The sequence below is a fragment of the Leucopleurus acutus genome, assembly GCF_964270905.1.
Source record: "Leucopleurus acutus genome assembly, chromosome: 10".
Lineage (NCBI taxonomy): Eukaryota > Metazoa > Chordata > Mammalia > Artiodactyla > Delphinidae > Leucopleurus > Leucopleurus acutus.
In genome coordinates, this window is record NC_139153.1 from 39,941,468 (window position 1) to 39,961,279 (window position 19,812).

The following is a 19,812-nucleotide window of genomic DNA, read 5'->3' on the forward strand; positions in this document are numbered from 1 at the left end:
TCTGGTCCTAACGGACCTTGCATGCCTAGCCAGGGAATTTGATCTTTACTTTGGAGGCGTGCTGGGGGAGGTGTATTGGAAGTTAACGGGAAGAGATGTGACTTGCTCAGCTGAGAGTTAGCCTGGGGACTCAGGGTGGGTTTCTGTGCGGTTCTGGTGAGCAGCTCTGTGGCAGAGCAGATACCACAGCTATAGTAAGAGCTGGAGTGGGCTTTAGGGGACGCAAGCAGGGCAGCATCCCCCGCAGGGCTGGGGTACCAACAGGGGAGGGGCAGGTTGGAGGAGGATGACCTGCTCAGCTTTGGCCACGGTTCTGAGAAATTTGGAGGTGTTCAAGACAGATGTGTGGGGCTGGACTCCCCAAAAGAGGCCCCAGTTGGAGACATGGTGCCATCCAGCAGAGGTGGTGACCGAAGCCAGAGGAGGAAATGTCCAGGGGAGTGTGGGAGGGAGAAAGAAAACTCTAGGGCCCCAGTGTGTTTATGGAGGGAGCTGGTGTCTGGGGTTGGTCCCTAACTGTGCCTGCCAGGAGGCCACACCCCTGCTCATGAGCCTCCCCCGAGCGCCAGACCTGTGCTCATCCTCAACCTTGCTTCTGCCTCCAACAGCCTCTCGTAGCACGCTTTGAGTGACCCCCTCACAGCAGGCAGCCATTTCTTTTGGGGGACCCCTCATGGTTCTGATGAGGTTTGCCTGAACACCCTCTCAGCTGGGCCTCCAGTCTCCCCTAAAGGCTAGACCCAAATGTGTATGTATGTCTGCACTGTATATGCTAGCTCTGCCCTGCTCTCACCCACCCTTGCTGTACAAGAAGAGGTGAGGGTCTTGCAGGCAGGGGCTGCCTCTGTAATGAGAGCACGACTGGTTCTCTGCAGCCCTCATGTGAAGGACAGATTTCAAAGGGTTGGGGGGTCCTGGGACATGGCTGAAGAGACCTTGACCTAGGGAAAAGGTTCTGGGCCCTGTGGATCACAGTGCTGTACTTCATGATAATTTGGGGCTGTCCCTGTAGCTCAAGCCTTATTGGACAATAGGAAAACAGGCAGTATGGATGGTTCTCACTGCCCCCAGCTCTGGCCATACCAGAGACCTGGCCATACCTAGAAGAGGACAAGGCAGGCAAGTTTAACAGAAGTGCTGTCCCCTTTTGTCCCCCATTAGCCTGTGGAGCCCCAGGAGAGGCTGGGGGGCCAGGCACGTTGGAAGGGGCCCTATGGCAGTGGTGAGTCTAGAAGTATTCTCCAGGCTTATAAAAAACAGGGGACCTGCTCTTGGGAGGATCTCTCTATCTCAGTATCAACCCCTATAGTGAACACATACGTATATACAAAGAGTGTCCCTGGCCTGCAGGTGTGTTGAGGGGACTGTCCATAATCACAGAAGCCAGCTGAGGGAGACGGGCGGGAATTCAGCCTGGTTAAGGGAAGAGGAGTGAGGAAGGAGTAGTTATGAAGGTGGACACCACAGGTGGACCTTGAGGGCCGTGAGGAAGGGAGGGAGGAGCCCAGGGTGACCTCTGGGCCTGGCAGAGATGATGGGTGGAAGGGGGTCTTCAAGAAGAGTAGGTTGGGGACTTTCCTGGTGGCACAGTGGTTAAGAATCCGCCTGCTGATGCAGGGGACACAGGTTCAAGCCCTGGTCCGGGAAGATCTCACATGCCACAGGGCAACTAAGCCCGTGTGCCACAACTACTGAGCCCGCATGCCACAACTGCTGAAGCCCGCGCACCTAGAGCCCGAGCTCTGCAACAAGAGAAGCCACCGCAATGAGAAGCCTACGCACTGCAACGAAGAGTAGCCCCCGCTCACCGCAACTAGAGAAAGCCCACGCGCAGCAACGAAGACCCAATGCAGAAGAAGAGTAGGTTGGAGGAGGGGACTCTGAGGGGCCAAAATGAGAATGTGTGGGTAGGGGAGCCTGGCTGGAGCAGGACAGGCGCACCAGTGGGGGCATAGGCAGGACGGGGTGGATTCCTGAGAGATGAGCTGTCACTGTGGGTGGTCTACCCTCCACACATGGATAACCCCTCCCTGGAGGCACAGCTGGATGGCATCTGCCTGGGGCTGGTTCAGAGCACAGCAAGGGTTCCAGGACACTGGGATGGACATGTCTGCATAAGTACAATACAGATTTTCTCCTCCTGGCTTGCCCTTCCAAAGTAGGGGTGGGCATTACTTGGATGCAGCCCAGTGGTGCCTTGCTTTCCCTGGCATGAGCCTAGAGCCCCTCATTTGCTGGGGGCTGCTCTGCCTGTTGAGGGGATTGGGGTGGGACACAGGAGACCCAACAGACAAAGGGATGGCTGAATCACAGGAGAGGCCAGCCGGGACTCATGGCCTGAGGGCTTGTCTGGGTAGCCCAGTCAGAGGTGGGGGTGGGGTGGGGGGAGGGGGGTGGTGAGTCATCTCCAGCTGCATCTTCTACCCCACCAACATCCTGCTGCGTCTTTCATCCCCGGGAACCTGTCTGAAGTCTGGTCTCCAGCAGTCACTTCTAGTCTGTTTGACCTAAAGCAGCCAAGATCTCTGACCCTAGTTGGGGTTGGAGAGGGATCCCTCAACATCCATCTGTAGAGAACCTCCTGGGGAAATCCCAGAAGCCACGGGAGGTGGGGGTCTTTACACTTAAGTGGAGTCAGATCATCTGTCCAGGGGAGGGGTGGCAGGGGCGGCGACTTCTGGGATGATGGGTGGGGGTGGGCCGCCTGGGTCCCCGCCCGCTGCTCCGCCCCCGGGATCAGGGACTTTTCTCTGCCGTGGCGGCGGGACTGCGGCAGCGGCTGGCGATCGGAGCCGGCGGACCGGCAGGCAAGACCGGGACTGGGGGTGGGAGAACGCTGGCCTCGGACCCGCCAAGGCTGAGGGACAGAGGCGGGGTCCTGGCTGACCGGTTCCCTCACCCAGGATGAGGCTGCGGCTCCTGGTGGCTGCGCTCTGCGCGGGGATCCTGGCAGGGGCTCCCCGAGTGTGGGCCCAGCACAGGGAGAGAGGTGGGTACGGCAGGGAAGGACCCCATCCAGGGCACTGCACCCTGCCACCCGCGACTCCACTCGACCTTCATCCTGGATCCCGCCTCCCACCCTCCTCGACTTATGCATTTCTCCTAATTCTCCCTGGACTCCCCAAACCCTCCGCGACCCACACTGCGTCTCCCAAACTGCATCCAGTTGTGCGTGGGTCCCCTACCCTATGTCACTCCGCGCTGGTCCCCAGACGCCAACCTCAGTCCCAGATCCACACCCGCTCCGGCGACTCTCCCTCCCCACTAGTCCTCCGCGTGAGACTCCGCTCCAGGCCCCACCTCTGCTGCCTCCACCGCTCCCAGGCCCAAGCCAGCCTGTGCCCGTTTGCACAGTGGATGAGGCCAACTCCCCTCCCCAGCCCCAGGGGACCACAGTGAGGGTAGGGGGTGGGTGGGCCCCAAGAAAAAATCGTGATCGCTTTTCCCTGCCCCAGTGAGCTGCACGCGCCTTTACGCCGCTGACATCGTGTTCCTACTCGACGGCTCCTCGTCCATTGGCCGAAGCAACTTCCGCGAAGTGAGGGGTTTCCTTGAGGGGCTGGTGCTGCCCTTCTCCGGGGCAGCCGGTGCACAGGGTGTGCGCTTCGCTGCCGTGCAGTACAGCGATGATCCACGGTGAGTGGCTCCCCACAGCTGGACCCACCAGGACCCCAGCCCCAGAAAGAAGCAGAGAGCCCCCAAACCCCTAGGTTAGGCTTTAGGGAACCCAGAGGATCCTCCCTCCCACCAGCCAGGACATCTTCTTAAGACAGAAGCAGGGATCTCCTAGGTACAGCCCTCACATCTGAGACCCCTTCTGAATAGTGCCTTGCCAAAGATAGGAGCTGTGTTTTCTGATCTAGAGATGGAGAGGCCTAGAAGGGGACCCATGACTTGAGATGCCCTGTGCCTGCTGGACTCTCCTTGTTCTAGCCTCCTGATGCCTTCAGCCTCTCTCACTCAGCAGAGGGCCTCCCTGTCTGGCCAGTGTCCACCTGCTTATAACTGGGCCCTTCTTCCTACCATTATTTAATTAACCAGACATCCTGGTACCTGAGCCTGGGAGCCCCAAGGGGTCCAGGCCTGCCCAGGCCTAGCCACAGGCGTGACACAGTTGGGTACCTAAGGAGTTTGTTAGCTTGGGAGCTTCAGAGATGGAAGGTAGGAATCACAGAACCAAGTGGACTCTCAAGGGGGCCTGATACAACCCTCATTCCAGAGGCCTCTTAGAGGCCAGGACCAGAAAAAGCCCTTACTCCTAGCCTGCTGCCACCCGCCTCCCCACAGGACAGAATTTGGCCTGGATGCGCTTGGCTCAGGAGGTGATGTGATCCGTGCAATCCGAGAGATCAGCTACAAGGGAGGCAACACGCGCACAGGAGCTGCAATTCTCCACGTGGCTGACCGTGTCTTTCTGCCCCAGCTGGCCCGACCTGGTGTTCCCAAGGTGATCTCTCACCCTACCATGCCTTCCAAGGTGACCCCAAGTAAGTGTCTGAGGCAGTCCTGACTTGACCCTGCACCTGCCCCAGGTCTGCATCCTCATCACAGATGGGAAGTCCCAGGACCTGGTGGACACAGCTGCCCAGAGGCTGAAGGGGCAGGGAGTCAAGCTGTTTGCTGTGGGTGAGTACCAAGCTGGGGTGACAGGTCAGCTGGGGCAGGGATGAGTCAGAGGGCATGTGGGCAGCTGAGCCCTGATTGGGCATCACCTCAGGGATCAAGAATGCCGACCCTGAGGAGCTGAAGCGAATCGCCTCACAGCCGACCAGCGATTTCTTCTTCTTCGTCAACGACTTCAACATCTTGAGGACGCTACTGCCTCTTGTTTCCCGGAGGGTGTGCACAAGTGCAGGTGGCGTGCCTGTGGCCTTGCCCTGTGAGTTCCTGCCCACCCTGTGTGCCCTGACCTGGACCCTGACCCAAACCCCAACCTGGGAGTGCTGATTCCATCCCATGTGCTCCTGACCCTTGAGCCCGGTGCTGTACCATAAGTGCTGACCCCTGATCCTCTTGCCTGGTTGCCTGACTGCCCCTTTCCCAGCCAATGACTCAACCTCTGGTCCACGAGACCTGGTGCTGTCTGAGCCAGGCAGTCAATCCTTGAGAGTACAATGGACAGCGGCCAGTGGCCCTGTGACTGGCTACAAGGTCCAGTACACGCCCCTGACGGGGCTGGGACAGCCACTGTCGAGTGAACGGCGGGAGGTAAGGATGTCAGCAGTGGTAGGTGGAGGGCTGGGGACTTAGCTGGCCAAGATGAAGTGACCTCTGACCCTGGGCAGGTGAGCGTCCCAGCAGGTGAGACCAGCATGAGGCTGCAGGGTCTCCGGCCACTGACTGAGTACCAAGTGACGGTGGTTGCCCTCTACGCTAACAGCATCGGGGAGGCCGTGAGTGGGACAGCTTGGACAAGTGAGCAGTTCTGCTAACCTCTGACCCTGCTCACCTAACCACCCATCCCAGTAACCCCTCCCCACTCTGGACTCACTAATCCCTGGTGGGACCTTCCCCTAGCTGCTCTGGAGGGACCGGAGCTGACCATCCAGAACACCACAGCCCACAGCCTCCTGGTAGCCTGGCGGGGTGTGCCAGGTGCCACTGGCTACCGCGTGACATGGCGGGTCTTCAGTGGTGAGTCAGAGGTGTGGGCTGAAGGAAGTCCCTGCACCTCAGACAGGACTGTAGGGTGCTGAGTCTGCAAGACCCACTGACCCCTCTGTGCCCCCTGTGCAGGTGGGGCCACGCAGCAGCAGGAGCTGGGCCCTGGGCAGGGGTCAGTGCTGCTGCGTGACCTGGAGCCTGGCACAGACTATGAGGTGACCGTGAGCACCCTGCTTGGCCGGAGCGTGGGGCCTGCCACCTCCCTGACTGCCCGCACCGGTGAGAGGGCTGGGTGCTTTCTTCAGGCTGGGTGGGCAGGCTGGCAGGGCACAGAGGCCACTGACCTCCCATGTGCCCTGGGCAGACACTTCTGTTGAGCAGACCCTGCGTCCCATCATCCTGGGCCCCACATCCATCCTTCTTTCCTGGAACTTGGTGCCTAAGGCCCGTGGCTACCGGCTGGAGTGGCGACGTGAGAGTGGTCCGTGCGGGAGGGTGGGGTGGGCAGGCTGGGTCCAGACCTGGCCTCAGCTGGCCTGACCCTGTCATCTTGCAGGCTTGGAGGTGCCACAGAAGGTGGTGCTGCCCTCTGACGTGACCCGCTACCAGTTGGATGGGCTGCAGCCAGGCACTGAGTATCGCCTCACACTCTACACGCTGCTAGAGGGCCGCGAGGTGGCCACGCCTGCAACTGTGGTCCCCCCTGGTGAGGGCTCTGTGGGCCCGGCCAAGTGAGATGGGAAGGTACAGGGGCCCCAGGCTGCCTCTCAGGCTGTGCTGTCCAACAGGGCCAGAGCTGCCCGTGGGCCCTGTGACAGACCTACAGGCCACCGAGCTGCCTGGGCAGCGGGTGCGAGTGTCCTGGAGCCCAGTTCCCAGCGCCACCGAGTATCGGATCACCGTGCGCAGCATCCAGGGTGAGGGGGACACAGCAAGACCCGTACACACACTAAAGTTCCAGCCTTTCAAACCATTCCCGCCTTTCCAGCCCTTCTCCACTCCGGGGTCTCTACAGCCTCCTCCTCTCTCCTTGTCCATCCACCTCCCGAGACGGCACCGAACCAGACCCCGTCACAGGGTCTGTCTGCTCCCTGCCCTGACCCTGCCTGTCTCTTCATCTGGATCTGTCTCCACTCCCTGCCCCACCTCCCTGGCCATGGCTTTCACCCTTCTCCACAGCCACAAGCTCAACCCCCGCCCTTCTATAACCTTAGCTGTGACCACTGTTCTCCCATGTCCCCATCCAATACTGACTCCACCTCACTGTCTGTCGATGACCTGTCAACTCATGTCGCTGTCCGCTGACTTCTGACATCCTACATCTTATGTCCTTCTCCACTGACTCCTGTCATTATGTGTCCCCATTCATCACTGGCCCATTATCCTGTGTCGCTGTCCATCACTGACTCCTTTTACCCCTGTCCTTATCTCTCACACCTTTCCGTCCCATGTCCCATCCCTCACTGACCCTTTTCTTTTTTTTTTTAACATCTTTATTGGGGTTTAATTGCTTTACAATGGCGTGTTAGTTTCTGCTTTATAACAAAGTGAATCAGCTATACATATACATACGTCCCCATTCCCTCTCGCGTCTCCCTCCCTCCCACCCTCCCTATCCCACCCCTCTAGGTGGCCACAAAGCACCGAGCTGATCTCCCTGTGCTATGCGGCTGATTCCCACTAGCTAGCTGTTTTACGTTTGGTAGTGTATATATGTCCATGCCACTCTCTCACTTTGTCCCAGCTTACCCTTCCCCCTCCCCGTGTCCTTAAGTCCATTCTCTATGTCTGCATCTTTATTCCTGTCCTGCCCCCACTGACCCTTTTCATCTTGTATCTCTGTCCATCACTGAGCACCTTCATCCCACATTCCCATCTCTCACTGACCCCTGCCTGCCTATCCTGCCTTCTCCCTTAGGGGTCGAGCGGAGCCTGGTGCTTCCCGGGAGTCAGACAGCTTTTGACTTGGATGACGTCCGGGCTGGGCTGAGCTACACAGTGCAGGTGTCAGCTCGAGTAGGCACCCGAGAGGGTGGTGCCAGCGTCCTCACTGTTCGCAGGGGTGAGCACTGCAGGAGGGCTGTGGGGGACAGCTGCCTGACTCACTCTGGTCCTGTTTTTTTGTTTTTTTTTTTTTAATGGATGATCTTTCCTTTTTTTTTTTTTTTAATTTTATTTATTTATTTATTTTTGGCTGTGTTGGGTCTTCGTTTCTGTGCGAGGGCTTTCTCGAGTTGTGGCGAGCGGGGGCCACTCTTCATCGCAGTGCGCGGGCCTCTCACTGTCGCGACCTCTCTTGTTGCGGAGCACAGGCTCCAGACGCGCAGGCTCAGTATTTGTGGCTCACGGGCCTAGTTGCTCTGCCGCATGTGGGATCTTCCCGGACCAAGACTCGAACCCGTGTCCCCTGCATTGGCAGGCGGATTCTCAACCGCTGCGCCACCAGGGAAGCCCTCTGGTCCTGGTTTTGATCCCTGACCTCTATCTTTAATCCCCAGAGCCAGAAACTCCACTTGCCATCCCAGGGCTGCAGGTAGTGGCGTCAGACGCAACACGAGTGAGGGTGGCCTGGGGACCTGTGCCTGGAGCCAGTGGATTTCGGGTTAGCTGGAGGACAGACAACGGTCAGTGTGGGATGTGCGGGAGGGTTGCTGAAGGGAACGATCAGGGTATGGGGGACCAAGGGGCAGGCAGGAGCCATGCCAACATTTCTCTCTGACGTTAGGTCTGGAGTCCAGCAAGACATTGCCCTCAGAGTCTACTGCCACAGATATCATGGGGCTGAGACCTGGAACCTCCTACCAGGTGGCTGTATCGGCATTGCGAGGGAGAGAGGAGGGCCCACCTGCAATCACCGTGGCTCGAACTGGTCAGGGCCTGACCCAGCCCCTTGGCTCTCTCTCTCCAGTGGCCCTTCAGACCCCCATGCCTTCCCTTTCAGACCCTTGCTTCTCCACAGAACTCCAGTCTCCCCCTTTAGATCCCCACTGCCTCCTCCCTCAGAGGCCCTGCTTCCCCCTTCAGTCTCCCTTGCCTCCTTTTAAGCCCCTGCCTTCTTCAGATTCCTCTGCCTGTCCCCTAACACCCCGCTCTTCTTGCCCTCAGATTTCCAGCACCTCATCTCTCAGACCCCATTGCCTTTTCTGCCAGACTTGACCATCCTCTTAGACTTACACTTTTCTTCTTTGTCAGACCCCCTCACTGCTTCCTAGTCCTCCGTCGGAACCCTATTACCTTCTCTGTCAGACCCTCTGGTCTCCCAGATTCCTGTCACCTGCCACCTCAGATTTCTACTATCCCCTCTGTCAGAACCCCCACTCCTTCCCCATCTGATCCATTCACTGCATCCGCTATCAAATCCTTGCCTCCCTTTAGACTCCCATTGCCTTCCTCTATTAGATGTCCCCCCCATCCCTCCCCCATCAGACCCTCCACTGCCTCTTCCATCAGACTCCCCATTGCCTCTCCCCACCAGACCCACTGGGCCCAGTGAAGACAGTCCGTGTTACTCAAGTCAGCAGCTCATCTGTCACCATCACCTGGAACAGGGTTCCTGGTGCCACAGGATACAGGGTCTCCTGGTACTCAGGCCACGGTGGGCACCAGGGGTTTGGGAAGGGACCAGAGGTTTTGGAGGTTGTCGGGGGCAGGCCTGGGTGGAATGGGAGCAGGGGTTTCTTCGGGGTCCAGGTGGGACATTGGGGGGCAGAGTCTGGCTAGTCCTAGAGCTACCTTCATCCTCACTCCTAGGCCCAGAGAAATCCCAGTTGGTTTCTGGGGAGGCCACAGTGGCTGAGCTGGATGGGCTGGAGCCAGATACCGAGTACACAGTGCATGTGTGGGCCCGTATGGCTGGTGTGGATGGGACCCCTGCCTCTGTGGTTGTAAGGACTGGTAAGTGGACCCTGGCCATCTGCCAACCACATCTCATTGGCTACCCTGTCCTGCTGCGTATTCCTGACTGCTCCAGCTGCCTGCTCCATCACAGCTCTTCTCGTGACTTCTCTCCCCACACTGACGTACCCCACATTGACTAGGAGTCCACCCACAGTGACCTCCTAGCTGCTCCACACTGCCCACTCTGAGGCACTGATCTTTTCCCACTCAGAAGTTGCCTGCACTGACCCGTCCACAGTAACCTCATACTGACCTTCAGATAGACCTCCCTGCGTTGAACATGCCTGTTCTGCCACCCTGTTCTCTGCCCTGTTCTCTGCCAGTGGCCCCTGACCCTTTTCCCTGCGTCTTCCCCCAGACCCTCAGCCCGTGGGCAGTGTCTCGAAGCTGCAGATCCTCAATGCTTCCAGTGATGTTCTCCGGGTCACCTGGGTGGGGGTCACTGGAGCCACAGCTTACAGACTGGCCTGGGGCCGGAGCGAGGGTATGATTCCCTGACCCTGCCCTTGCCCTTCCTGGCTGGGATTGGCCCCTTTGGTCAGCCACCCCTATCCCTAACCGTTGCCCTGTGCTCGCCTGGCCAGGTGGCCCCACGAGACAGGAGCTGCTCCCAGGAAACACGGACTCCGCAGAGATACGGGGCCTTGAAGGCGGCGTCAGCTACTCAGTGAGAGTGACTGCACTTGTGGGGGACCGTGAGGGCGCACCTGTCTCCATTGTCGTCACCACGCGTAGGCAGAGCTCGGGCTGGCGCGAGCCTTGGATTGGTGCCCTGGACGGTTTGGGGGCGGGGTTTGTTCTCGGGAATGGAAGAAGGTCCAGGGATTGGTAGTGAACCTGTGGGGGCGGGGTCTTCGGGGGGAGGAGGGATGTAGCCTGGGATAGGCAGTGGGGCCTGTTGGGGGCGGTGCGTGTTCCAGGGTTGGTCTGGGATTGGCACAGAGATTAACTGGGGACGGAGCCTCCCTGACTTTTGTGCTTTCTCTCTAGCGCCTGAGGAGGCTCCACCAGCCCTGGAGACACTTCGTGTAGTGCAGCGAGGGGAGCACTCGCTGAGGCTACGCTGGCAGCCGGTGCCCGGGGCACGCGGCTTCCGTCTGCGTTGGCGACCTGAGGGTGAGAGGTGCCCCCGGTAGGGAGGTTAGGGACCAATGGGGTGGGGTTGGGGGTGGGGTCGGTGAAATCAGTGAGAGTGGGCAGGGTCTGTCAGTGGGGGTCTGCGGATCGCTGAAGGTACCTGGTATCAGTCACCTAGGTGCGTGGGATCAATGAGGGTCAGTCGGGCAGGGTCAGCGAGAATAAGGAGATCAGTCAGGAGGGTGGACCCCATCAGCAGGATCAGTCAGTGAGGCTGGCGGGGTCATTGTCAGTAAGGTTCGTGGGGGTCAGTGAGGTGGGCGTGTCCATAAATGCTGGTCTGTAGCATCCTCCTATGTGCCCCTGCCCCCCTCTCATGCCTGCCCCAGGTGGCCAGGAACAGTCCCAGGTCCTGGGGCCGGAACTCAGCAGCTACGAACTGGACGGGCTGGAGCCAGCGACCCCCTACCGTATATGGCTGAGTGTCTTGGGGACAGCTGGAGAAGGGCCCCCCTCAGAAGTAACTGCATACACTGGTGTGCTCTTACCCCTACCGATGACCCACCCTGATTTCCTGTACCCCATGACCCTGAGTGACTCCTCCTGTAGCCCCCCCCTACCATTCCTGATCCGGGGTGATCCCAGCATGACCTCCGGTGACTTCCTTCACTAAGATGAATCTGCCCCAGGATCTCCTTAGATCTCTCTCCTCTGGGTTCTCGGGACACATACTCGGATCCCTAGTCTTTGATTCCTCCTTCAGAGTCACCTCGTGTCCCAAGCACTGAACTGCGTGTTGTAGACACCTCAGTCGACTCAGTGACTCTGGCCTGGACCCCGGTGTCTGGGGTATCCAGCTACATCCTATCCTGGCAGCCACTCAGAGGCCCTGGCCAAGGTGATGGGGAGGCCAGTGTTCGGGTGGGCTGGCAGTGGGGGCTCCATGGAGGGCCTCCTGTTTAACTGAGCTCTGTCCTCTGCAGAATTGCCTGGGGCCTCACAGACACTTCCGGGGATCTCAAGCTCCCAGCAGGTGACAGGGCTAGAGCCTGGTGTCTCCTACATATTCTCCCTGACACCTGTCCGGGAGGGTGTACAGGGTCCTGAGGCCTCGGTCACACAGACCCCAGGTATGGTGGGCCCAGTGGGAGGGGCCCAAGAGAGTAGCTAGATGGGCTGACTGCTTCAGTAACTCAGCTCCCTTCCTGCAGTGTGTCCCCATGGCCTGATGGATGTGGTGTTCCTGCTGCATACCACTCGAGACAATGCTCATCGCGCAGAGGCTGTGAAGCGAGCCCTGGAGCGTCTGGTGTCTGCACTTGGGCCGCTTGGGCCACAGGCCATCCAGGTTTGGCCCCAGAGGCAGCCAGACTCCTACCTGTCCCTGCCCACCCCTGGTCCCATACCATTTCCCTTTCCCACCACTGGTCCAGGCTTTCTCCCTGCCCTTCCCCAGGCTCCAGATTGCCTCACTTGCTGGTTGGCTCCGTATCCTACCATCACTGCTGACCCCCTAATAGATCAGGTTTAGTTACACACCTTGGGCTCTGTGTCTCCCACCAGGCTCTGTGTCCCCTGTCCCTGCTGTGTCATCCTCCCCAGGCTCTGTGGTCTCCCCACCCTAGGTTGGCCTCCTGTCCTACAGTCACCGGCCCTCCCCACTGTTCTCGCTGAACAGCTCCTATGACCTTGGTGTCATCCGGCAGAAGATCCGCAACATCCCCTACACGGACCCAAGTGGGAACAACCTGGGTAAGGACTACAGTGGACATGGATTCTTGGGGCTTTCCCATGGGGAGCTTGGTGCCCCTGGGTTCTGACATGACCTTTCTCCCAGGCACAGCAGTGGTTACAGCTCACAGATACCTGTTGGCACCAGATGCCCCTGGACGACGCCGGCATGTGCCGGGGGTAATGGTTCTACTGGTGGATGAGCCCTTGAGAGGTGACATCTTCAGCTCTATCCGTGAGGCCCAGGCTGCTGGTGAGGAGCAGGGCTGGTGGGAATGGGGCCTGGGAATAGGGTTGGCCCCAGCAGGGTCGTCATGCAAGCTGCTGGACCCCTCCTTAGGGCTCAAAGTGATGATGCTGGGCCTGGCAGGAGCTGACCCAGAACAGCTGCGTCGCTTGGTGCCGGGCATGGACTCTGCCCAGACCTTCTTCACCGTGGATGATGGTCCAAGCTTGGACCGGGCAGTCAGTAGTCTGGCAACAGCCCTGTGTCAGACGGCTTTGACCACCCAGGTTTGGAAGGGGCCTCTGGGGGACTAGGTGGTGAAAAACAGAGGGTCTGGGGGCTCTTGGTAGAATGGCTGACCTCAAGGAGACCCTGTGTCCACAGCTACAGCCAGACCCTTGCTCGGTGCATTGTCCAAAGGTAAGTGTCCAGGGTTGAGAGGGTGGGTGAGGGCCACTCTTGGAACTTGCCACTCTGACCGTCGCCCGACACATCTTTCCCCAGGGCCAGAAGGGGGAACCCGGAGAGATGGTGAGTGGCTCTGGTGGGGGATAGAGAATGGGTTGGGGGCTCAGTGGGTCAGGGGGCGGTCAGCAGCACAGGGCTCACCGATCATCCTTCCTAGGGACTGAAAGGACAAGCCGGGCCTCCTGGTCCCCCCGGCCTCCCGGTGAGTGCCACCCCATACCTGTCCTCTGTCCCCTGACCGGCGTACTGCCTCTTCACCTGCTCTCTTCTCTCAGGGCAGGATGGGTGTTCCTGGCCCCCAGGGACCTCCTGGAAGTACCATTGCGAAGGGTGAGAGGGTGAGTGTAGAGACCATTGAGGTTCCCCTAAGACAATCCTCGAAGCTTCCTTAGGGTTTTTACAAGAGGGAATGAAAAAACAGAGTTAGAAACACAGAGTATTCCTAGAAGCCTAAGTGGACATTATCAACCACAGCAGAGACTTTGGGGAAGGATCTGAATTAGGGGGGACCAGTGGGGTTTTGAGATCCCCTGGAGAGCCCGGGTGGAAGTTCCAAGTCCAAGAGGCAGGGAAGGCCCTGGCCTCATCACTGCCCTTGTGCCTGGGGTTCGGCTCCATTCAGCTCACAGGGTACATACATCACTGCTGTACCCCCAACAATGCTCAGGGGCCTGTGGGGTGAGGGGTTCAGGTGAAGAATAGTCCGTCGGGGCTCCTCCAGCGAACCAGGGGCACTGAGGGAGGGTCCCTTCCTGCCCTAACCTCTTTGCCTCCTTAGGGCTTCCCTGGGGCAGATGGGCCTCCAGGCAGCCCTGGCCGCCCTGGTACTCCTGGAAGCCCCGGCCCGAAGGTGAGCGAGCCTTGCCCTCACGGTTCACATGGTGGGATGCTTTGCTTGAGCGGGTGGGGTGGTCTGACTGGGCTGACTCTGGCCTCCATTTATAGGGCTCCCCAGGGTGGCCCAGTCCTCGTGGAGAACCAGTAAGTTGCTCTGCTCCACAGTGTCTTCCCAGAGCCCTCTCTGCAGGGTGGGGAGCTGGGGTGGTGGAGCGGGGTTGGCTTGTAGGGGCCCACCCTGAAATGCACTGAGACCAAGCATCACCCTTTGCTCTGTTTTGTCCTCAGGGAGAGCGAGGACCTCGAGGCCCAAAGGGGGAGCCGGTAGGTGAAGGAGGGAGGGGAGGGAACCAAGCCAGGATGTCCAAGGGAGGAACAGGGTTGCCCCAGGACAGACACTGTGTGGGGCCTAAGGCATGATGAGGAATAGCTGGGGACCTCTAGGGGCTTCTCCTACCTCAAGGCTCCCATACCCTGAATCCTTTCTGCTGTTCTCTGTCCTGCAGGGAGAGCCTGGACGAGTCATTGGAGGCGAGGGCCCAGGGCTTCCTGGACAGAAAGGGGACCCTGGACCTCCAGTAAGTTCTGGAGTATGGTGTGGGGGGGAGTGATGTGTGATGGGGGAACCAATGGGGTGGGTCTATGGGGTTGTACTTTATATTTTGTCTCTTCCATCAGGGTCCCCCTGGATCTCGTGGCCCATTGGGAGACCCAGGACCCCGTGGTCCCCCAGGATTTTCTGGAACAGCTGTGAAGGTGAGGGCATGACCGCCATATAGTCTCATCACCTCCATGTGATCCAGTGACCTGGTGACCTCATTCAAACCCACACAACCCCTGCTGGTCACTCTGAGCTCATGTGACCTCTTGACCACCCCCACCCATGACTCCTCAGTTCCTCCATGAACTTTGTAATCCAGTTTGACCCCAAGGCTCTCATTCCTCCTGGTATCTTGGGGTGTGGAGGTGTAGTCCAGGGTCACGTGTCATGATCTCTCTTCCAGGGTGAGAAAGGTGATCGTGGGGAGCGGGTAAGTGAGGGGCAAGTTATGCTGGGGGTGGCTTGGAGTCTGATTCCCCCCGGCCATCCCCTGACCTGCTGTTCTTTCCCAGGGTCCCCCTGGACCAGGTGATGGCAGCGTTGCTTTAGGGGAGCCTGGGCTGCCGGTGAGGGAGCCTTGAGGCTCTGCTGGGGACCCTGTGGCCCATGCTCTGGGGTGTGGATAGAGGAGCTGGGGGCTCTTCTGGGGCAGTGGGTGGGTGCTGTACCTCAGTTTGGGGCTCACATTTTTACTCACCTCCTCCTAGGGTCTTCCTGGAAGCCGTGGACCCCAAGGCTCAGTTGGCCCCCCTGGAGAAAAAGGAGAAAAGGTGGGAGATCTGACTTCTTGGTGTCCCAGTTCTGAGGTGAGGTCTCTGGGTGCTGGGAGCAGGGTCTTCTACCCACCTGTTTTTCCTTCAGGGTGACTGTGAAGATGGAGCCCCAGGCCTCCCAGGACAACCTGGGACCCCGGGTGAGCCGGTGAGTGTAGAGGCCAGGGATTCTGAGCGTGGTGGGCATAGCTCCAGCCCCCACCCTCAGCCATCAACCCTCTACTCCATCCTTATTCCCAAACCCAAATCTCTGAACCCCTTTCAGGGCCTACGGGGACTTCCTGGAGTCACTGGCCCCAAAGTAAGTGCCATTTTGTGAGGGGTCAGGTATGAGAGGTGACACACTGGGACCCCGTAGGATTAGGGGAGGCAGGAGGATCAGGAGATAAGGGTTCTCCCCAGATCAGAGGCTGTGATTTCAGAGACAGATGATTGGAGTTTGAGACACTTTGTCTGGGGTTCGACAGTAAAGGCCCCTCTCCTATCTCTCTCCCCTCAGGGTGACCAAGGACTAACAGGGGCCATCGGTGAGACTGGAGAAAAGGTAAGTGCAACCTGGGGGGCCCTCAGGGCCCCAGAGGATCTGGAGCCAGACTCAGCTCTGACCCATTCTGCTCCATCAGGGCGAACGTGGATCCCCTGGCCCAGCGGGACCACAGGCGAGCCCACTGACCCCACTGCCGGTGCCAGTAGACCTTGGCTCCGTACCCCTCCTGGTTCTGACTTCTTGCCCTTGACCTCCACTGCCCCTGGCCCTCCACCCCTCTTCACATGACTCCTAATCTCTGCTGATGCAGGCTCTAATCCTCAACCCCAGGGACCCGCTTTTAGCTTTCTGACCCTGCTGAACTGACCTTGACTTCCACTGACCTGGTCTCTGTCTTCCTGCTGAGTTTGACCCCTGCTGACCTAAATCCTGATCTTCTGTGACCCCCATCCTGAACCTCTAGCCCTTACCTGCCATAATCCCCCTGCCCCCACCCACCTGGGTCAGCATTTCTGCTCCTCTTCCCCAGGGTCCACCAGGAGTTGCTGGGCGTCCTGGACCTGAGGGTCCTGAAGTAAGTATGTGACTGTGGGATCAGGAGTAGGGCTCTCTTGTGTTCCTCCCCATCCTGGGCTCATGCTTTCTCCATGTGCAGGGGCCACCAGGACCCACTGGCCGCCGAGGAGAGAAGGTGGGTCATGGGCTGGGAGTCAAGTGCCCCCGATACCAGGGATTGTGGCAGGTGGGATACTGGGGCCTTGAGTTCCTAGGTGGGTCCCTGACCCATCCCTGTCCCTATCCTTTCTCTACAGGGGGAGCCTGGTCGCCCTGGGGACCCCGCAGTGGTGAGTGAAGGGAGGGTGTGTTTCCGATCACCGCACAGGCCCTTGAACAGTGTGACCCGCCTGGAAACCAGCATTCCAGGCTGTGACCCCATAACCTTGGGACCCTGGACTGGCTCAGAGCTCTGTAACTCTAATGCTGTAACACGCCTTCCAACTCCTGGCTGTGATCCTGTGAACCCATGACCACCATACAGGTCGTGAGCCCTGTGTAACCCCTGCCCTGCTCCCAGCGGTGACCCTGTGACCTCTGGGCAGACACTTCTGATTCTATATAACCCCAACTCCAATCAAGCCTGTAGTAGTGTGATCCCTAGGCAGGGCCAAGCCGTGTCTGTCCTGTTTGTTTTCAGGGACCTGGGGGTGCTGGAGCTAAAGGAGAGAAGGTAAGTCTGGTAAGAGTGAAGGGACGCTGTTACAGGGTTGAGATCAAGGTCATAGGGCCTGCCTCTGGGCCTGCCTGGAGGCCCCTGGAGGTCATGACAGTTGTGGCATGATCGCTGGGTGGTGGGTTCATGGAGCCTGTGGCTGATGCTGGTGGTCTTTGTCACCTCCAGGGAGACGTAGGGCTCCCTGGGCCCAAAGGAGCTACCGGAGTCAAAGGGGAACGGGTAAGTGCGGGGAAGTGTTTAGGGGTTAGGACAGGTGATGGTTGTATCCCCTGACCTCTGATCCTTCCTCCCCCAGGGCCCACCTGGCTTGGTTCTTCCTGGAGACCCTGGCCCCAAGGGAGACCCTGGAGTCCGGGTGAGTAAATGTGGGGATGGGGAGTGTGACAGAAGGAGATGAGGTGGTGCCTGGGAGCCCCAACTAAGTCGTACCTCCCTCCCTATGCCCTGCAGGGTCCCATCGGCCTCACTGGCAGAGCAGGACCGCCGGTGAGTGCCTGTGACCTTGGGTAACATCAAGGTTTCTGGGGTCACCTCCCCTCAAGGGCTGGCTATACGTGCTACATCACTCTTGCCTCCTCCACAGGGTGACTCAGGGCCTCCCGGAGAGACGGGAGACCCTGGTCGTCCTGGTTCCCCAGGACCCATCGGCCCCCGAGGACGAGATGTAAGAGGACTGGACTGGGGGAGTGCTGGGGGATGGGGAGTAAGGTACTGCTGGCCTCCCTGGGGGTTTGGGGACCAAGGCTGACTCTCATGTCTCACAGGGTGAAGTTGGAGAGAAAGGTGACGAGGGTCCCCCGGTGAGATTCCTTCCCACTGTGGTTGCTGATCCTTTACCCTTGAATTGTGATCCCTGGGGGGCTGGGGCTCCACCAGGTTATCCAGTCCACCCCCCTGCCTCTGGTCCAGTTGGTTCCCAGGCCCTTCTCTGTCGCCACTCCCTAGTTTGAGCCTAACTCACCTGTTTGATGTGGCGTTCTCTCCACCACCAGGGTGAACCAGGTTTGCCTGGAAAAGCTGGCGAGCGTGGCCTTCGGGTGAGGCTTTGCAGGGAGAAGTAAGGGGGGGTGATGAGAGAACTTATAGGAGGTGGGCATGAAGCTGTGGGAAACTCTGAGGGGAGAAAGGGTGATGGGAGAGTCTGGAGGGAGGCATGTGGTGATGGGGAACTCTGACTTGGTTTTCAGGGTGATGGAGAACTGGGGCAGTATGGGGGTCATGGGGGAATCTGCAAAATGCTGGGAGGGTCTGTCTCACACCAGCTACTCTTCTCAGGGGGCACCTGGAACTCGGGGGCCTGTGGGTGAGAAGGGAGACCAGGGAGATCCTGGAGAGGATGGACGAAACGTGAGTCCTGACCTCTGATCCCTGAACTCTAACCTCAACTTCAATCTCCAACCATCCAGCTCCCAGCCTCTGACCCTGCCACCCCGACCCTGCAGCGCTAAACCCTCACAGTCCTCATTTCCTTTGACCCCTTCATCACAACCCCCAAAGGCCACCAGGATCCCCATGAATCCTTAGGGTGTTTCCAAAGCTCCCCCAAACTGCTGCCTCTCCTCACTGACCCTGACCCTCTGACTTTCTGCAGGGGAGCCCTGGACCAACTGGACCCAAGGGTGACCGTGGGGAGCCAGTGAGTAGTGCTGGTGTTCTGGGCTCAGTAGTGCTCTTGTTCTGGGCTCGGGAGGGATACAGGGTTCCGGTGCTCAGTCTGGTCAGCACCTCCATTAAGGGCCTGGAGGTCAAGGTCGGGAGCCCTGGTGGCCACCTCCAGGCCTGACCTGGCTTCTGGGGTTTGGCACTGGGGTGCAGGGAATCTGGGAGCAGAGCTGAGCTTGAGGCAAACCTGAGCCATACCGTGGGGCCGCTGGGCTCCTGTTGACTACAGTTCTTTCCTTTCCTAGGGTCCCCCAGGACCCCCTGGACGGCTGGTAAGGGTTGCCTGGGTCTGATTCTCTGTCATCTCCCTCACCTGCCCCTGTTAGCCCCACATGGTGTCCCTTCATCCCTTCCACTGACTCCCACTTCCCCCACTGCCCCCTGATGTCTTTATTGATCCTCACCAACTCCTCTTCCCCTACTTGAACTATTCTTCTCACTGGCCATTCCCTCCACAGGTGGACACGGGACTTGGAGTCAGAGAGAAGGTATCATGTTCCGTGGGTGGAGTGAAGCTGTGAGCATAAGAAAGCATCCCAGCACCCCCATGACAGGTTCTGCCTCGGGCATGCCTGTGGCCCTAGTGCTATTCCCTCAACACGTTTGTCTCTACCATAGGGAGAGTCTGGGGACCGTGGACAGGAGGGTCCTCGAGGACCCAAGGGTGACCCCGGCCCCCCTGGAGCTTCTGGGGAGAGAGTGAGTGTGGCTTATCCCGTGGGAACGTGTGGGCCTGGGAAAGCCTGCTCTGATTTCTTCCTCCCCTTGTCCTCAGGGCATCAGTGGACTTCGGGGGCCCCCAGGCCCGCAGGTGAGTGACACACTTTGCCCCATCAGCCTAAGTTCCCATCTTGCCCTCACCTCTCACTGACCTTGTTCCCTTCAGGGGGACCCAGGTGTTCGAGGCCCAGGAGGAGAAAAGGTGAGAGGGCATGGAGGTTTTCTGACTGTGAGCCTGGGCTCTCAGATCCATCTCATCCTTCGAGGCCTCTTACCACTCTGTTTTCCTCAGGGTGACCGGGGCCCCCCTGGCCTGGATGGCCGCAGTGGACTGGATGGGAAACCAGGAACCCCTGGTCCCCCTGGGCTGCCTGTGAGTCGTGGTGGTCACTGCCTGGTCACGCCCCTTCCCTTGCCCCTTTGTATGGCTCCAGACTCACTGGAGTCTTCTGGGTCTTGATGAGCTCTGGGGCCAGATGGGTTATCTGTGTCTTC

The 19,812-nt window shown here is 59.1% G+C and overlaps 1 protein-coding gene across 1 annotated transcript in view; it reads left to right on the plus strand.

Moving 5' to 3' along the window:
• Positions 1–2,903: 2,903 nt before the first annotated feature.
• Positions 2,904–19,812, plus strand: part of COL7A1 (collagen type VII alpha 1 chain) — a gene marked incomplete at its 3' end in the record, with an annotated part of 31,713 nt that continues 14,804 nt past the window's right edge. Inside the window, exons 1-61 of the mRNA XM_082848378.1 lie at positions 2,904–2,989; positions 3,456–3,636; positions 4,288–4,447; positions 4,533–4,626; positions 4,718–4,879; positions 5,045–5,208; positions 5,286–5,415; positions 5,518–5,634; positions 5,737–5,883; positions 5,969–6,085; positions 6,161–6,310; positions 6,393–6,521; positions 7,523–7,666; positions 8,103–8,228; positions 8,330–8,473; positions 9,080–9,199; positions 9,355–9,498; positions 9,860–9,985; positions 10,086–10,232; positions 10,492–10,617; positions 10,968–11,114; positions 11,342–11,476; positions 11,562–11,708; positions 11,790–11,926; positions 12,204–12,330; positions 12,416–12,562; positions 12,650–12,822; positions 12,920–12,955; positions 13,040–13,066; positions 13,161–13,205; positions 13,279–13,341; positions 13,782–13,853; positions 13,949–13,984; positions 14,129–14,164; positions 14,347–14,418; positions 14,519–14,596; positions 14,845–14,871; positions 14,954–15,007; positions 15,149–15,211; positions 15,303–15,362; positions 15,480–15,515; positions 15,714–15,758; positions 15,838–15,873; positions 16,231–16,275; positions 16,357–16,392; positions 16,514–16,546; positions 16,897–16,929; positions 17,101–17,154; positions 17,231–17,290; positions 17,386–17,421; positions 17,519–17,599; positions 17,700–17,735; positions 17,928–17,972; positions 18,211–18,282; positions 18,527–18,571; positions 18,843–18,869; positions 19,056–19,085; positions 19,216–19,296; positions 19,373–19,408; positions 19,484–19,519; positions 19,610–19,690. Coding sequence (XP_082704504.1) covers positions 2,905–2,989; positions 3,456–3,636; positions 4,288–4,447; positions 4,533–4,626; positions 4,718–4,879; positions 5,045–5,208; positions 5,286–5,415; positions 5,518–5,634; positions 5,737–5,883; positions 5,969–6,085; positions 6,161–6,310; positions 6,393–6,521; positions 7,523–7,666; positions 8,103–8,228; positions 8,330–8,473; positions 9,080–9,199; positions 9,355–9,498; positions 9,860–9,985; positions 10,086–10,232; positions 10,492–10,617; positions 10,968–11,114; positions 11,342–11,476; positions 11,562–11,708; positions 11,790–11,926; positions 12,204–12,330; positions 12,416–12,562; positions 12,650–12,822; positions 12,920–12,955; positions 13,040–13,066; positions 13,161–13,205; positions 13,279–13,341; positions 13,782–13,853; positions 13,949–13,984; positions 14,129–14,164; positions 14,347–14,418; positions 14,519–14,596; positions 14,845–14,871; positions 14,954–15,007; positions 15,149–15,211; positions 15,303–15,362; positions 15,480–15,515; positions 15,714–15,758; positions 15,838–15,873; positions 16,231–16,275; positions 16,357–16,392; positions 16,514–16,546; positions 16,897–16,929; positions 17,101–17,154; positions 17,231–17,290; positions 17,386–17,421; positions 17,519–17,599; positions 17,700–17,735; positions 17,928–17,972; positions 18,211–18,282; positions 18,527–18,571; positions 18,843–18,869; positions 19,056–19,085; positions 19,216–19,296; positions 19,373–19,408; positions 19,484–19,519; positions 19,610–19,690 — 5,379 coding nt within the window. The 5' untranslated portion in view covers position 2,904. The remainder of the gene's footprint in view (positions 2,990–3,455; positions 3,637–4,287; positions 4,448–4,532; positions 4,627–4,717; positions 4,880–5,044; positions 5,209–5,285; positions 5,416–5,517; positions 5,635–5,736; positions 5,884–5,968; positions 6,086–6,160; positions 6,311–6,392; positions 6,522–7,522; positions 7,667–8,102; positions 8,229–8,329; positions 8,474–9,079; positions 9,200–9,354; positions 9,499–9,859; positions 9,986–10,085; positions 10,233–10,491; positions 10,618–10,967; positions 11,115–11,341; positions 11,477–11,561; positions 11,709–11,789; positions 11,927–12,203; positions 12,331–12,415; positions 12,563–12,649; positions 12,823–12,919; positions 12,956–13,039; positions 13,067–13,160; positions 13,206–13,278; positions 13,342–13,781; positions 13,854–13,948; positions 13,985–14,128; positions 14,165–14,346; positions 14,419–14,518; positions 14,597–14,844; positions 14,872–14,953; positions 15,008–15,148; positions 15,212–15,302; positions 15,363–15,479; positions 15,516–15,713; positions 15,759–15,837; positions 15,874–16,230; positions 16,276–16,356; positions 16,393–16,513; positions 16,547–16,896; positions 16,930–17,100; positions 17,155–17,230; positions 17,291–17,385; positions 17,422–17,518; positions 17,600–17,699; positions 17,736–17,927; positions 17,973–18,210; positions 18,283–18,526; positions 18,572–18,842; positions 18,870–19,055; positions 19,086–19,215; positions 19,297–19,372; positions 19,409–19,483; positions 19,520–19,609; positions 19,691–19,812) is intronic.